This window comes from Misgurnus anguillicaudatus, unplaced genomic scaffold (genome assembly GCF_027580225.2).
Source record: "Misgurnus anguillicaudatus unplaced genomic scaffold, ASM2758022v2 HiC_scaffold_31, whole genome shotgun sequence".
NCBI classification, from domain to species: Eukaryota; Metazoa; Chordata; class Actinopteri; order Cypriniformes; family Cobitidae; genus Misgurnus; species Misgurnus anguillicaudatus.
This window is the reverse complement of record NW_027395281.1, coordinates 2,545,639-2,563,199: the sequence shown is the minus strand read 5'-3', so window position 1 is coordinate 2,563,199 and position 17,561 is coordinate 2,545,639. Positions and strand designations below refer to the sequence as shown.

Below are 17,561 nucleotides of genomic sequence, written 5' to 3'. Positions count from 1 at the left end.
TTATATGGGGAATTGGGGATGTTGGACTGAGATCAGATGACTGTGATGCTTTAGATTGAGTTCAGTTTGTGCTGAAAGATAAACACACAACACATTATTATATATAACACATATTGAGCTTTAATAAACAACACTGATCTTACTCTTTATACTGCTATGAAAATACAAAACACACTAATAATATTTGAATATTGTACATTTATATGAAGGCATCTTTGCCTTAACCTTAAAATTGTGATCCTGTTATAGTTTGATGTATTTCTGATCTGTTCACACATTAACAAACTGGAACTGAAACCATCAGAAATACCTGTGAGATATGACAGATGAGACACTGATGAAAATAAACTAAAAGAGAAAAGTCTTTATAAAAATCATCAAGCATTTGTGTGCACATTTACATTTATACAGACGCTTTTATCTAAAGTGATTTACAGTAAACCCATGATCTTATGTGCTGCTAATGCACGACTCTAACACTGAACTATACAGAAATATATCACAACTCATTTAATTCAATGACATTTATAAAACTATCTAAACATTTTATGTGTTATTGTATATTTATACATCATCATCTGAACTTCACCAGAAGCAAACATTTATTTCTGTTTTCATAATAAACTATAGATGAACACTGAGTACACAGAACAGATCATGAAACGTCTCAAGTTATAGATATCTAACAGTGAATGTCATGAGTATTATGAGATGTGAGTCTATGTGACTCTGTATCATTAACATAATCTCATTGATTTATGAAGGATTTGCATAAGTGATCATCAATGACATCAATACAAAGATGCTTCAGAATCAACATTTATTCTCAAGTTTCTTTATTTTTCACACGATGTAGTTTACACTTGTAGTTTAATGAATTGATCAATAAAATGAGATTTTGCCAATAAACACTGATGAAGAAACTCAAAGCTGAATAAAGTTTGTATCCACAATTTAATAAGAAAACAGTCGAGCTGAACAAATGAAGAATTTTAAAGAAATAATAAAGATTGTGTTTATATATAATGCATAATGTGTGATAACTATAATAAATGAACTGAAGAGGTTTAGTGGAGTTTATCTGATCTCATCCTCTTCTCTTCATCTCTTCTGGATCTGATGTCATAAACCACAAAACCAACAGCAGCCACGCCCACCAGAACAGAGAAGACCAATCGGATCACAACTTCAGTAAAACCACAACAGCAGTAGACGACTTCTTTTACTGAATATAAGAGCAACAATGAATATATATCTTATATTTCTTAAATTAAATAAAGACTAACATCAGTTGTACCTGAACACGTCTGACAGAGATCAGTATTGAGATGTTGAGTCTGATTACTGATGTGATTGTTCACCACACAGCTGTAAGAATCATCCAGACACTTCAGATGAAGAGAGATGCTGCTGTGATCAGATACATTAATACTGGACAATAAACTGATTCCTTTATACCAGGACAGACTCACATCTCTCACATTCATCACTGAACACAAAAATGAACAGATTGAGCTTGATGATGATGATGATGATGAAACTCTGCTGATGACAGGAACAGGCAGGCAAGCTTTGAAATAATGAAGAATAAATTAAATAAATAATAGTTCATCTAATAAGATTTTATTTGTCAGTTAATATAAAGTAGTAAAATATACACTCTTAGAACAGATGTGTTAAAAACAACACAATCAGTTATGGACAATACACTAAATGCGTTGTCTCAGAATACACACATCTCTGTGTTATTATTATAACAGTGTTATTATAACAAAGAATGAACACAAAATTACATATGTGTTACACAAAACGTTAAAAAAATGAACACATCCTTTCTTAGAGTTTACAGTAAAAAATAACAAATAATGTACGATGACATTAAGCTTTAGGTAAAAATATTAAAATGGGAACACAAATCACATTTTTATATTTAAATATTGATAAATTCTTTACTCACCATAGACAGAAAGATTAAATATATTGAGTTGGTTATTTGTGTTGGTGTTGATTAGTTCATAAAGTCCAGAGTCTGTGATGTTGGTGTTTGTGATGGTGAGAGATCCACTGTGATCCAACTTCAGTCTGTCTCTGAATCTCCCATCAGCTCTATCTTCATATAAAGTGATTTTATTGTCCTCAACCTCGATTTCAGCTATTGTGATGTACTGAGGTCCAAACTTCCAGGTGATTCCCTCTTTTCTCTGTATTTCAGTGAGATTGACAAATAAAGTGACAGAATCTCCTTCAGTCACTGACACAAACTCACTACCAAACACACCTGAAGAAATAAACAAGAACATGAATTACAAACACAACTCATTTCTCTCTGTGTCTTCTGTGTGGCAAGAGCTGAAATGATAAAAATCTCCTTTAATTCTGTCAGTACAGTTACAGTTAGACATCATTATTATTATTAACCACATGTCAAATCAATATAAAGTTTGAGTAAAACTGAAGTGAAGTTATAAAAACAGAGATCACTTACCCACCAAACTCAAACACAAGCAGAATAAAATCACATCAGACATTTTCTTCAGTAAATAACAGTCCATAATAATTCATAACATTATATTAATCTGACACTCATAAAGTTCATAATAAATCAATCTTTATCAGATAAGAGAGTAAATGACTGACTGAATGCTTTCATGTAAGTTTGAATCCTCACAGGTCTCAGTTCAGTGTCTTTATATTCACATCTTCATCACAGCCCTCTGCTGGTCACACTAAACATGGTCGCTGTCAGTCATTGTAAATGCAACCCACAAACAAAATATTTAGGTTGTGTCTCAATCAGATCTACTGTATAGAGTCTGTGATTATGCGTCTGCAAAATCATTTCAATGCATTGAACCACAAAATTCCAAAATGCACTGCGAACAGCACCTCTCTACTATAAAGGATGCAGGCTTGTTTGAGGTCCCGCACGCGGATGACGTCAAATACCGCGAGAACAATGCGACATCAGGCTTCTCCTTATGATTTCTCGCTTCGCTCTCGCGGTACGTTGACGTCATCCGGCATGAAGTTGAACACATCAAGCGATAATCTCTGCTTATTTTATATCATGATGTCATCTGTCAAGTAACTTCAAATCATTGAGAACTTATAGACACAATCTTACGTACTGAATTATCAATGTCACAAAAACAGTTTATTAGGCTTCTCAAGACTCACACACATACACTTTACTTTCTTTAACAAATAATTTCTACACACTTTGTAAGAATAACATGTAATATGAAAAAAACTATTACCAAATTTAATTGATTGATTGATTATTTGATAACTGTTTTATAAATGTATGTGTAATAGTTATGAGTGTGTTTTCATGTTTAAACACTAGAGGGCGCTGCAGTGTAATCTGTCATTAGGAGACACAGCTGAACTGATCGCTGATCAGATCTGTTTAAAAATCAATAAATATACTGTTTAAAATCTAAAAAGATGAACATATGTTTGGAAATAAAGAGATTTATTATCATTTAAGAATAAATTTGATGAACACAACCATTACAGTTCACCCGTAGAAACATTAATCTTTATTGAAAGTGCGTCATATTTATATTCGAAATGTAACATACACGAAAAAATGTGCAAAAAATTCCGTGTCTATCCCACGGAACTTTGTGAGATCAGGTTGGTTAGTGTGATGAGGTGAAAGGTCAAAGACTAAAGATTCATCTGAACACACAACAATGTTATTGATAAAAGAGCTCAAGATCAATATATGAACATGATTTTAGCAATCAGCCTACATGTTACTGAATCAACATTTCTACCAACCAATAAGATTGCGGGATTGTTTGTGCTCATATCCTTTAATTTCACACGCCAACACAAAACAGCAGAAATGTCCATGAGGTGTCAGATTTCCATGAGCTCATTTCTCAAAACTTTCCACAAATAGCCTATAGTTCCTCTTTCATCTGCTGCTTCTCTTTATTCTTTATTTTACTTAATAACCGTAAACTGAAATAAGAACATACAATCTTGTCATGGTCCTGCCTTCCCAGCTAGAAATAAAAAGTTCTAAGAACGTTCCCTGAAAGTTCCCGAATGTTCCCAAAAACATTCTGCCAACGTTAAAAGCGGCTAGTTTTTTTTAAGTTCTAGGAACGTTTCTGTTGTCTGAACGTTAGAGTAATGTTACATTTTACCATTTTTAAACGTTATGACAATGTCATGTTTTAATGTTCACACAATGTTTAAAACAACAACTGTTTATTATATTGACTTGTTTAATTGTTATGTTAATGATAGAGAAACATTGCATTTTATTATTTTATAAAACATTATTTCTGAATGTTCAGTAAATATATTGCTGTAGAAAACTCAATTCACTTACTAGGTTTAGATGTTGATGTTTTGTTTCATTTAAAGTCACCCTTATTGTGATTCGTGTTTGTTTTAGTTGGTCTCTTGACACTTGACTTTTTGCCTACTAGTTTTTTCCTGGTTGTGTTAACTTTGTGGTAATGCACCACATTTGTTATGAAAAGTTATTAGTGTATTTCTGTGGTTGTTGGTACATAATGGTAAAGATCATCACCTAATTAATTTACTAATCAAAAGTTTATTTTCTGCCAATATTGTATATTAGATCCAACTCTTTCAGAGCAGTTTGTCATTAAGGAGTTTCAGAAACTTTGGACAAAAAATATCCGCTGTATAGTTGGGATGCCCAAACATCAAGAATCAGACTATGAATCTCAACCATGGTGACAATTAAAATTGTTAAAAAAATCCTTATTTATCCATGCTGCAGTGCATGCTGGGAGTCCTGAATGAGGTTTGTAATTTGTTAATACCCAGCATGCATTGCAGCATGAAGTTTTTCATTTAATTGTCACCATGATTGAGATTCATAGTCTGATTCTTGATGTTTGTGCATCCCAGTTATACAGCAGATATTTTTTGTCCAAAGTTTCTAAAACTCCTTAATGACAAAATGCTGTGAAAGTGCTGGATCTCATTTACATTTTTGACAGAAAATAAAGTTTTGATTAGTAAATTAATTAGGTGATGATCTTTACCATTATGTACCAACAACCACAGAATAACACTATTAACTTGGCATATTCATAACAAATGTGGTGCATTAACACAAACTTAACACAACTAGAGAAAAAACTAGCAAATAAAAAGTCAAGTGTCAAGAGACCAACTAAAACAAACACTATTCACAATAAGGGTGACTTAAAATGAAACAAACATCAACATCTAAACCTAGTAAGTGAATTGAGTTTTCTACAGCAATATATTTACTGCATACAGAAATAATGTTTTATAAAATAATAAAATGCAATGTTTCTCTATCATTTACATAACAATTAAACAAGTCAATATAATAAACAGCTGTTGTTTTAAACATTGTTTGAACATTAAAACATGACATTGTCATAACGTTTAAAATGGTAAAATGTAACATTACTCTAACGTTCAGACAACAGAAACGTTCCTAGAACTTAAAAAAAACTAGCCGCTTTTAACGTTGGCAGAATGTTTTTGGGAACATTCGGGAACTTTCAGGGAACGTTCTTAGAACTTTTTATTTCTAGCTGGGCTTCCTGTCATAGTGATTCATAGTTGATGTGGCAGTACCCATGTTTGGTGTGGTAGCTCATGGCCTTTGGTTTAGGTAGTGTGCTCGGGTGTCTTGTCTCTTGTCCCGGCCCCCTCATTCTCCTGCTTATTGTTAATCATTAGTTAATTCCCATTACCTGTTCCCTCCTTGTTATCTCGTTTGGTTTCCTTATTTAATGTCACTGTTTCCTTTGTTCTGTGCAGGATAATTTTGTACCGTGTGTGTTTGCCAGTCGTGTTCATCTAGAGGTCAAGTCTAGTTTATCTGTCTAGTTGTTCGTGAAGTTTAGTGTAAAGTCTCTGTTTAGTGTATATCCCCTGTTGATGGGTTTTGCCCCCACGTGGGCTATTGTTTTGTCTTGTGTTTTCACTATTAAAGTCTTTTGTTAACCCCTCCATCTCCATCTGCATTTGGGTTCTTCCTGCAATCCTGACAAATCTATGATCTGTGTTGTAATCTGATTTTGTTAGTTTATATTATACATTTATGCTCCATTCCGTTTGCTTTGACACTCAGCATTAGGGATTTGAACAAACATATTAAACTTATCTCATGATGTCACAGAGAATTGGCTGTGACCTGGGCCAGAAAACAATCATAGCCCAAAAAACATGCCAGTAACCCCATAGCAACAGATATTAGTTAACATGATATCATTTGAGTATACAGTCATTTATATGAGATATAAGTGTGAATAAATGTTGTTTATTTAAAGAGGTAGGACTTAGATTAGGTGAATGTGATGTTTGTAGATTTTAGAGAAACATTGAGCACTAAACAACAAACCTCATTCTGCTCCTGACTGTTAAAGAAAACACAAAAAACTTCAACCCATTTTTTAAATCTGTCTAAACATATTATGTGTGTTATTGTATATGTGTATTACTTATCTGAACTTCACCAGAAGCAAACATTGTTTTAAGTTTTCATACTGAACTATAGTGGATGACACAACACTCACATCTCAAGTTATAGATATCTAACAGTGAATGTCATGAGTATTATAGGATGTGAGTCTATGTGAGTCATTGATTTATGTAGGATTTTCATAAGTGATCATCAATGACATCAATACAAAGATGCTTCAGAATCAACATTTATTCTTTAGCTTCTTTATTTATTCACATGTATCAGATGAATTGATCAATAAAATGAGATTTCACCAATAAACAATGACCCAACTTAAAGCTGAATGAAGTTTGGATCCACAATAATATTTAATAAGAAAACAGTCGAGCTGAACAAATGAAGAATTTTAAAGAAATAATAAAGATTGTGTTTAATGAATAATGTGTGATAACTATAATAAATGAACTGAAGAGGTTTAGTGGAGTTTATCTGATCTCATCTTCTTCTCTTCATCTCTTCTGAATCTGATGTCATAAACCACAAAACCAACAGCAGCCACGCCCACCAGAACAGAGACGACCAATCCGATCACAACTTCAATAAAACTACGACAGCAGTAGAGGACTTCTTTTACTGAAGATAAGAGCAACAATAAACCAAATTATGATTCATTATCATCTAATAAAAAATCAATGTTAATTTCTCAGGATTTATTCAATTACACGATTACATAAAAAACACAATAAAGATTTAAATACGCAATAGAAATTTGTGTAGATCAGTGTGTTACTAATTTGTGTGCATTTATTTATTTATTTCGGTTCAAATATAATGACTGCTTATAAATAGACTCCTTAAGCAATTAAATAAACAATAAAACCTGTTGTACCTGAACACGTCTGACAGAGATGAGTGATGTTAAGATGTTGAATTTGTTTTGTGTTGGTATTGTTCACCACACAGCTGTACTTGTTTGTATCCTGATAATCAACCTCCAGATGTAGAGAGATGTTGTTGGTGTTGAGATCAGACCAACTGGTGCTGGACAATAAACTGTTTCCTTTATACCAGGACAGACTCACATCTCTCACATTAAACACTGAACACAATAATGAACAGTTTGATGATGATGATGATGATGATGAACATTGTGTTGGGTCTCTGGTGATGACAGGAACAGGAAGACGAGCTGGAGAATTTAAATAAATAAATACAGATTTAAAATTAAATGTAACATTAGAGAAGCAAAGTTAAAAACTCATCTATAATGTTCTTAATAATTGTAACACATTTATATATATATATAAAACATAACAGGGTGAAAACACATGAATGAAGGCAAATCTTTACTCACTGACAGTGATGTTAAAAATGTTGAGAGGTTCATCTTGGCTGTCAGTTAAAATATAAAGTCCAGTGTGTGGTGTTCTGGTGTTTGTGATGGTGAGAGTTCCCGTCTCATGGTTTATAAGAAGTCTGTTTTTGAATGTTCCATCAGGTCTATCATCATGTATAGTAGTTCTATAGTTTATCATTTCAGCTATAGGAGTTTTATTAGGTCCAAACTTCCAGTAGATTCCATCTTTTATCTGTTTTTCAGTGAGACTAAACGATAAAACGACAGAATCTCCCTCCATCACTGACACAAACTGACTGCCAAACACACCTGAAGAAATAAACAACAAGAATTATTGAAGATCATTTAGTTTGTTCTCTCATGCAGATATTTTGTACACATGAAAGTACAGCGTTTATTAAATTATAATAGAAAACAAAATCTTCTCATATTTTGTATGTGAAGTGAAGCTCTCTGGCTCATCTCAAACAATCATATAATTACTTTGCTTTTTAATTAAATTTTACACACTTGACTTTAGTTGGATCAGTCTTGTTTTGGTCATATTAAAAAGCTGCTCATATAAATGTTTAGATTTACTGAATATTATTATGGGACATTTGATTGACATGATGTTTTGAAAAAATATAAACCTTATGATTAATTTCATTGTGATCATTGTCACATATTGGTAACTCAACTACTTTTTCCTATTTTCAAACCATTGTTGCTTCGGTTTAGGGTTAGATTTGGTGTTTTGTATTAGGATGTATTGCACTTATTGTATAAGTATTGGTTAATTTTTTCAAATTTTTATTTTCTGATTTTTAAACCATTGTTGCCTGGCGTTAGGGTTAGCGTTGAGTTTGGGAAATGATGTCATTTTATGTAAATCTAACCCTAAAATGAAGCAACAATGGAATGAAAGCAGGACGAAACAGTTGAGTAACCAATACGTTACAATGACACATAAACAGAAATGTGTGATGCAATCATGCCAAAATGTGGAAATTCATGGATACTGGGTTGACTAGGTATTTATTAAATTCAGTGAGTAACACTTTATAAAAATGTTCATAAGTTAACATTAGTTAATGTATTAACTAATATGAACAAACCATGAGCAATACATTTGTTACAGTATTTATAAATCTTTGTTAATGTTAGTTAATAGAAATAAAGCTGTTCATTGTTTGTTCATGTTATTTCACAGTGCATTAACTAATGTTAACAAAATGTTCATAAAGTATTAGTAATTGTTAAAATTAACATTAATAAATGCTGTATAAGTTCTGCTAATCATTAGTTCATGTTAACGTATGTAGTTAACTAATGTTAACTAAAGAACATTATTGTAAAGTGTTACCAATTCAGTGTTACATTCATGTCAAATATTATGGAGGACCCAGCTAAGCCCCACCTGCATTTGTTTATTTATTTTTTGGTCCTGGATCAAGGTTTTAATCAAATAAACCCTCAAATTAACTCAAAATTAACTTAAAATCAAAACATTTTAAAACCCCTAACCAAATACACAATCTAACAATCTGTCAATTCCTCCAGAAAACAGCGTGAGGCGCACTTGAGAGTTTCATTTTTTTCAGATAGAAAGCTCTTGGAGTAGCATCGTTTATTGCGAAACTGGTACAAATAATGAACAATATCAATTGTGGGAATGAGAAAATTTTATTTATCTAGCATTTTAATTTTAATAAAAAAAACACCCCTTATTATATTATTAATATTTTTGTGCTTTATAGGGGGTCCCTCAATACTTATAGGAGGTCAGGGGCCACCCCAGCCCCCCTCGATTTAAACACTGCTTATATTAGGACATTAAAGTAGTTTTTACAAACAAACCCTACAATATACATTACTTATGTGAATCTCGAAACAAAACAATAGCTCTGATGTCTGTTAAGATATACAAAACATGAATTTTAATCATAAAGCCCTGTCCTGTAAACTACCCCTAAATGTTTTATTCTGTACTTAAACTGTAATAAACAAAACTTACCAGACAGACTCCACAAACACAAACAGAAGAAAATCACACCGTTCATCTTCTCCATCAGGACAGATCTAAATAATAACTGAAGAGAAAATAGATATCTTATAACTGATAAATGAATATAATGTTGAGTGAGTAATTCAGAAGTGAGTTGAGTCTGATAAACACTTCTTGTTTTAGTTGTTTCGTGTTTCTTAATAGTTGTTGTGTAAGAAGACACATCTCAATGTCACACAAATCTATAAATATTGTGATATAAATTAATATCATATTAAGGTGAGCGCCCTCTACTGTTCACACTAAAACTCTTTTTGTAAATATTATTTCATTTGTTATCAAGTAAAATGATACCCTCGGAGTCAAGCTTACATCACTAGTCCAGCAGGTGGCGTTAATGCATTAATCTTACAGGGCCCGTTTTGTCAAAACACTACACACAATTAACACCAAAGTAGCACAACACTTCATATCATTTGCAAAATGGAACACTTTTGCCTAAACTATACACAACTTTATAAAAACAATATTTTGTTAAGTTTCATAAGACTTTAATCTTTTTGAACCAGTTACACACTGTTTCTAACCTAAAACACTTTTAACAAGTCTAATTCTCAGTGATTACTGTAAATGAAGTACACAGAGAAAGTGCAACTATACAATAGTTCACCAAACACTACACAAGACCAATGCCGCAAAATATCATTGATTTCTCTCCATATACCCAAATCAGTCAACATGGAGAATCACAACAAAACCTGTCCAGGTGTCATGCTACTACAGTAGTGTACATAGCTCAGCAAACAACAGACAAGTGTAAAATACTGTATCCAGTACAGGTTACAATTGCAGTACATAACAAACTTGGTGCCCCCTACCAGCAGTCACATTAGGGGGCTCCCAAACAACCTAATAAATCAATCAAAAAATAAAACCCTTATCATCATGAACACTTCAAAAGTATTGTAAATTGTATTAAAATACGTTGAAGTAGTAGTTAAAATGTCCAGTTCATGTTTATCTGTCACTACACTGTAAAAAATTTCCCTGTAAAAAAACGGTATTATGCTGGAAGCTGTGGTTGCCAGCATTGCACTGTTAATTTACAGCGGGATACTGTTATTAGGAAAAACAGCATGATACTGTTTTGTTACCTACAGCAGTCAACTGTTATTTTAACAACATGGGACTGTTTGTGTTATCTACAGCGGTTCTGCCTCTGTTAAATACAGTTCTACTTCCGTTAATTTACAGCTCCCCTATTTTAACAGTATGTTAATGTTATAATGCCCTGAAAGCAACTCATTTCATTTAGGAAACCAATAGCAGGATCCATTCAAGTTTATAAATAGATATATTTACATGGTGGTGTTAGTATTGTGAACTTAATTCATTTGAGTCCACTGAAAACAAAAATTACTTCTAAAATTGAACTCCAAACATTTAAACTTTCACACAAATCTCATGTAGTTCATCACAAGTAAACTACACAATTACTGCTTTAAAATAAAACAACAGGCAGTATAACATCAATGATTTACTGCCCATCCTTGACCTAAACAACCACACTACTCTTCAGCACAATGGTAACCCAAAAACTGAGACAAATCCTAACAAAACAGAACATTAAACACTAAGACGTATCTCACATTATCATCTTGTGTAAATCCCCTGATCAGTTTTTAAGTTCACATGATTTAAAAAACAAAATACAAGGACTTTTCTCTAATGTCTGTGTGAAATTAACATATTTCTGTATGCAAATTTGACTGTTAGGTTTTCTGTTTCTAACAGCACATTCTGTTAAATAACAGTAATCAACTGGAAGCTTGGTTGCCAGCAAGATACTGTTTTTTTACGGTCTCCTTCGGACTGTTAAAAAACATTAGCATTCTGTGTTTTTATATCTTACACATTTAACCCTTTAACCCCCATCGCAAAATCCTTGGTGTCAAAGAACACTGCTTAATGTGTCCACACTACAAAGAGTAAAAGAAACAGACCCAATGTTGAAGTTAATGAGATAATGAAGTGATGATTAAGTGATTAATGATGAACAGCTGCTTTTAACAAACACAATCACTGAATGAAAGATGAACAAGAACCGAATTAAAGAGAAAACAAGCAGAAACTCAACTTACAGACTTAGATGAGACTCAGACTTACTCAGATTTTCTAAGATCTCACAAGAAGATCATCAAACAACTCCACAAACAGCATTACCATCTTCACTTATTACAAACCAGTATGATTTTATTTTAAATGTACATTAGCTCTTACTGAGAAGTAAATCATAAGGTGTGGTTTCCTGGACAGGGATTATCTTAAACCAGGAATAGTTTAATTAGAAAATATAACTAGTTTTAACAAACATGCCTAACATTACTTCTGTGCATTTTCAGGCAAAACAAAGGGCATTGATGTATTTTAAGATATGTCAGTGCAAGTTGTTTTGAGTTTGGACAGCTGTAGTCTAATAGTCTGATCCCTAAATAATAGTTACCATTCTCGTGATCAGCGGTTGCTTTAGTAGGACTCTTGATCCTTGGGTTTGCTCTTTGGTGTTATATTTATTCAGGCCTTTTCAATGTGATTTGAAAGACATTGAATATGGCAAAAAAGTATAAGTAAAGTATTATCACTGACTAATGACCATTATGGTGTTAGTGTCATGAGTTAAAAGTAATTTACTGACTTTATACAGAAGCTCATAAGTGGTTAGATGGGTGGCAACCCTTTATAGTAGTCAGAAACTGAGTATTGAGGTAGCCAGAGGAATCTTAAAAACATTGGGAATAAATGAAATAAAAAACATATGCAAACTACACACACAGACATCAAGAATCAGGCTATGAATCTCAACAATGGTGACTATCAAATGAAAAGCTTCATGCTGCAATGCATGCTGGGTATCAGCATAGTACAAAACTCATTCATGACTCCCAGCATGCATTGCAGCATGAATAAATTATGCAGATGAACTGTTTTCCCATTTTCTTTTGTCACCATAGTTGAGAATCATAGGCTGATTCTTGATGTCTGTGTGTGTCAGCTGAGGGCTAGGGTTTCACGTTCACCAAAGTCCATATGTATACAATTCTGTCAAGATATCAAATTACTGTAATAATAGTTGTAATGATTCTGATTCAAATATGTAAATAAATACTCGATCATAAACATCCCTAAGTACTATTAATTGTTATGTTTAAGCTTCTTAAGGCTGGCGAGAGAAACTACTGATCAATAATCAGACACCCAACCTCATGAGACTCTATCATCTCTTGGTTTTCTTTGGCATAACAAACATGCATCATAAAGACACAGTTACAGCAACCAGACTGAACACCAAGTCAAGAGCCCAACTAATGAAAACAGTGATCACCATAATGGTGACTTTAAAGAAAATGCTTGTAAAGTCTAGTAAACACATGTTTGTTCTCAGTAAGAACTTTTGTAAATGTATAACAGAAATAAAGTCAAAGTGGTTTATAAGTGAAGATGGTGGTAATGGTGTTTGTGTAAATGTTTAATTCTCCTCTGGTGATATATGGAGATGTTTAATGTTTTGTGTTATTTTTAGTTGATGTTCATCTAAGTCTTTGTGTCTGTAAGTGTTTCTGCTCATGTCTTCTCTTTTTTTGTTTATGTTTTCTTTAGTGATTTTTTTAGCAGCAGGTGTCCATCATTAATGCTTCAGTTTCTGAACTCATTGACTTGATTTCAGGTGGATCATTAGGAAACTAATGTAGGGAATAGTGAATGAGGGTGTAGGGTGTGATTTGGGACGCAGTCTTAAACGGTGGACTCTCAGGGCTGTAAATTCACATTATTCTGAGAACTGATTTTTTACAGAATGCAGAATTTAACAGTATACTTCTGTTTTTGTTAAAAAACAGAATTATACTGTTAAATTTGGCTGTTTTTTAACAGCAATTTTTTACAGTGTACACACATACACCCCCGAATTCTTTCACAATTAAATGGACTAGTCCATAACGGTGCGTGCTGCGGCGCGAAAGATAAACACAAAGTGACACGAGGACTGTGAAAGTACATGAACAGAGACGTATCAAGACAAATATAAACGTGAAAATTGGGCTTTGGTGAGTCAACTGCCTACACTGATAAAAATGATTTTGTGGTGAAGTAAATAACGTTACTAAATAAAAAAATGAATTTAACCCTACTGATAAAAATGATTTTGTGGTGAAGTAAATAACGTTACTAAATAAAAAAATGAATTTAACCCTACAGGCCTTCAGACTGCGAGTAAATAGTCGCACTTTGCGAGTATTTTCCCTGCCTATTCGACTATTTTATATTAAACGTCTCACTGGCGCGACTGAAATTTAAATATAATTAAATTAATATAATGCATCCAATCACTCTTCCTGTTGCTGACCCACTTCCCTGTCTTTCTATCACAGCTCAGGTGCATATATCACCTCTCTAAATCCGTCTCTTTTGTCCACTTTCGACCGCTTCTGCCCTGATTACTTTGAGGGGTGGTCTATGGAGACGGCGGGCGAGAGCCTCTGCTTTCGTTTTCGGGTTTATAATTGTCACAGGTAGGGGTGGACCCAGATGTTAATAAGGTCACGCCCCTTTCTCCACCTCGAGGAGGTTCCCAAAGCCACCCCAATGACCAGACACACAAGGTAAGCATAATATTAAAAATGCACTTTATTTAAATTACTTAAAATCATAAATAGGGGAGGGGGGAAAGGGGGAACTTGAAATAACGGCCTCCTCAGGCTCACGTTATCTTCGCAGGCTGGATTTCAACACCGTTTCTTTTCGTGTCGCTCATTCTCTTACTCTTTCTCCCCACAGGCAGCAGCTGGGGCACAAGACACAGTTAGTTACACTTGGTTTTCTCTCACCTCTTCGCTGAATACAGCCTACGGTAAGTATAAGGTTCCACACAGTTCGTTCTCTCTCTGGTGTTCACTCTCTTTCTCTCTCTCTCCACAGGCAGCAGCTGGGACACAAGACACAGTTAGTTTCACTTGGTTTACTCTCACCTCTTCGCTGAACACAGCCTACGGTAAGTATAAGGTTCCACACAGTTCGTTCTCTCTGGTGTTCACTCTCTTTCTCTCTCTCTCCACAGGCAGCAGGGCATTTGGTCTCCTCTCACTGAGTCTGGTGTGGTGTGAAGTTTCCACGTAGCGTCGGGGACGGAACCTCACGACGAGCGCGTTGGTCACAGAGGGGTGTAAACGTCGCACCGTCGCACCAAGGCCGAGCGCTGCCCTCTCCTGTTACCGTCAGGCAATCTCACACCGGACAGGGGCGCCCTTTCGTAGGGACCTCGGGACGGGCGGGATTCCTACACCACACTCTCTGTAACGGTAGGTAATACACGGGTCAAGGTATCCACAATAACAGTTCCTAGTAGTACTCACACATCCACTAGTCTCCAGCTCTTCACCGGCGCTCTCCCACAAGCCCCGAATGTCTGCACAGAGGCTCGAGTCGGGACACTACTCCGTCACTTTGAACCAGAAACACACTCACACATACAGTATATTAGTTCCACTAAGGCCGACTGCCTCTTCGTCCTCCCGGACAAGATGTACGAAGGCGGGGGTTTGTCTGACGAGACACACACAGCAATACACAGCAAAATGCACAGCAAAATGCACAGCACCACGATAAAGTGAAAGTTCTCACAGCACAAAGACTCACCCACCACACTGAAGTGCACACAAAGGACGCCCGTCTTCGTTCACTTTGCCCAGGTCCGATGAGCGATGGATGTTGCGGTCTCGTGGTGGTTTCGTCACTGTGGCTGGCTTCAATACGAAACTCACTCTCCGGCTCACCCACCACGCTGTGTTTAGGGGTAGGGCCGCTCTCCTTCTCACGGAGGTGTCCACTAAAAAGGCAAGTTAATATACGCAGCGTGTATGCAACAATACTGTTACTCACAAATCCTGGGGGTTGTGTCTCTTACTGCCCTTTTTCTCTGGTCCACACAGCAGGCAACGTCAACTCACAATACTTTCCTCTTGATGTGTCGTTATATCAGTAACTTCCGTTTGTTCCTCAATCTTTAAGGTTTCCAATGTTCCTCCAAACGGACGATCTCAGCCTGAGCAAGAGAGTTTGGACCGCCACCAGTAGCGCGTCGAGTAAACACGCAGCACAACAGTCAGTTCGTACCACAAGTACACGTAGCACACAACAAGCACTTTTCGGGGTGCTCCTTTAAAAGATCCACAGCCGCCTTTCTTTCGCCTCCTGTGGCTCCGTCTTCTTTCCGCGTGCTTCCTAGCGCAGCCCGGATCAACAGAGCCTTCGGCTCTTCAAAAGGTGCGTGTCTTTACTCTGCCTTTGGCAAAGGAGCTTTCCCCGTGTCAATCGCTTTTTGCTTTGTGTTCCCACATAGCTATTTAAGTGATTCATCCTCCCACAGCCTCCAATCACACTTTGCTTCTTAATGTCTTTCACCTGTGGCTCGTAAAGCCCTGGTTGCGTTGCCCTGGAAACCAGGAAGTGAGCGAGTGCATCGTCAAATATGGCCTGGGCGGAAACCATCTTCGAGCGGAACCGAGTTTCGCCAATTTCGGTTCCGCTCTATAAAAGTCACCCTGTGACATAATGATGCAAACTAATATTATGTCAGAGTCGGTGCTTGTGTTGTAATTAAACATGCTTTAAACATGTTTTGACTTAGTTTATTTTTTTGTTTTTACACCACCCAATGACTGGTGCCACCAAATTGAAGCTGTAACTTCAGCTCTCTGGGTTGTCCAGTTTCCTCCCATAGGACAAAAATCATGCAGGTTATGTAAACTGAAGATGACAAATTGCCCCTAACTTCAGTTAAACAAACAAACAAACAAACATAATATCTTTGAATCTTTTTATCTTTTCTTTTTATATTTTGTATATTTGTATTACACATTCCTTACAGGAGTTAATTGTGGGATCTTTAAACTTTAACTTTCACTTTCATTTAAAAGGAGTATTAACCATGTTTGACTGTTGTTGTAAAATGCTTAAGTTAATTTTCAGATGGAACATTCACACATTTATATCAGTAAGATCTGTCAACGTTTTGTCACTTTGGTTTCTGTAAGCTTCAGTTTCTCATGAATTGTGCTTTGAGCAGAAAAATGTTCCTCTTTCTTTAAAATTAATGTTTGAGCCTAGTGGTTAGAAAGTTTGGCGTGTAACCCTAAAATGACAAAGTCCAGAACACCCTTTAACTTTACAACTATAAACACACTCAACTGACTAACATCTAACTGTTCACAATCTAACTTTGTTTATATATTAAAATACATCATCTGTATCTGTACACTGTCCTTAAAAATTGTCAAAAATGGTTCTACTGGGGCAGTAACTTTAAAATGGTCCTAATACTTACCATTTAGGTACAGATTACATTTGGTAACAAAATATTCCTCTGAGGTACTAACAGTGGCGGATTTAGCAAATTGGGGGCCCTAGGCGAAGGTATTTTTTACTCCAAAATGAAGATGGAAAGCAGAGGTCACACAAAGTGCAGCACTACACAAACCAATAGAGAATAAGTCAATGGGGAAAAAACAGCCACGAACAGTAAATGAGGGAGAAATAATTTAAATCTGATGCTGCACAAAAACTAGCAATGCATCAAAGCCAATGTTGTTACTAATCTTTCACATACCCAAGACTATGATAAAAGGTTTAAAAAAATCCAGTCTACAATCACTTTATATTAAAAATATGTTTTCTTTGATGTTTTCTTCACAAACATAACAAAAGGGTTGTGAATTTTACCACAGTGT

General features: G+C 35.2%; 1 protein-coding gene across 2 annotated transcripts; it reads right to left on the bottom strand.

Moving 5' to 3' along the window:
• Positions 1-958: 958 nt before the first annotated feature.
• Positions 959-10,324, bottom strand: LOC141362997 (uncharacterized). 2 transcript variants are annotated; one of them, XM_073865401.1, is made up of 4 exons: positions 9,790-10,324; positions 7,791-8,102; positions 7,326-7,625; positions 959-1,225 (listed from the first exon to the last, which is right to left on the bottom strand). In XM_073865401.1, the coding sequence occupies exons 1-4, from the start codon at positions 9,842-9,844 to the stop codon at positions 1,068-1,070; spliced, it is 825 nt and encodes a 274-aa protein (XP_073721502.1). In that variant the 5' UTR covers positions 9,845-10,324; the 3' UTR covers positions 959-1,067. The 2 variants fall into 2 exon arrangements, with proteins under 2 accessions (XP_073721502.1, XP_073721501.1); XM_073865400.1 differs by lacking the exon at positions 959-1,225 and adding an exon at positions 6,671-7,069 and having other exon boundaries at positions 9,790-10,318.
• Positions 10,325-17,561: the final 7,237 nt, after the last annotated feature.

Coding starts and splice junctions, on each gene's coding strand:
- LOC141362997 (XM_073865401.1), bottom strand. CDS start 9,844: ATGGAGAAGATGAACGGTGTGATTTTCTTCTGTTTGTGTTTGTGGAGT. Junction 8,103..9,789: donor GTGTTTGTGGAGTCTGTCTG/GTAAGTTTTGTT, acceptor TTATTTCTTCAG/GTGTGTTTGGCAGTCAGTTT. Junction 1,226..7,325: donor TCTCTGTCAGACGTGTTCAG/GTACAACAGGTT, acceptor TCTTATATTCAG/TAAAAGAAGTCGTCTACTGC.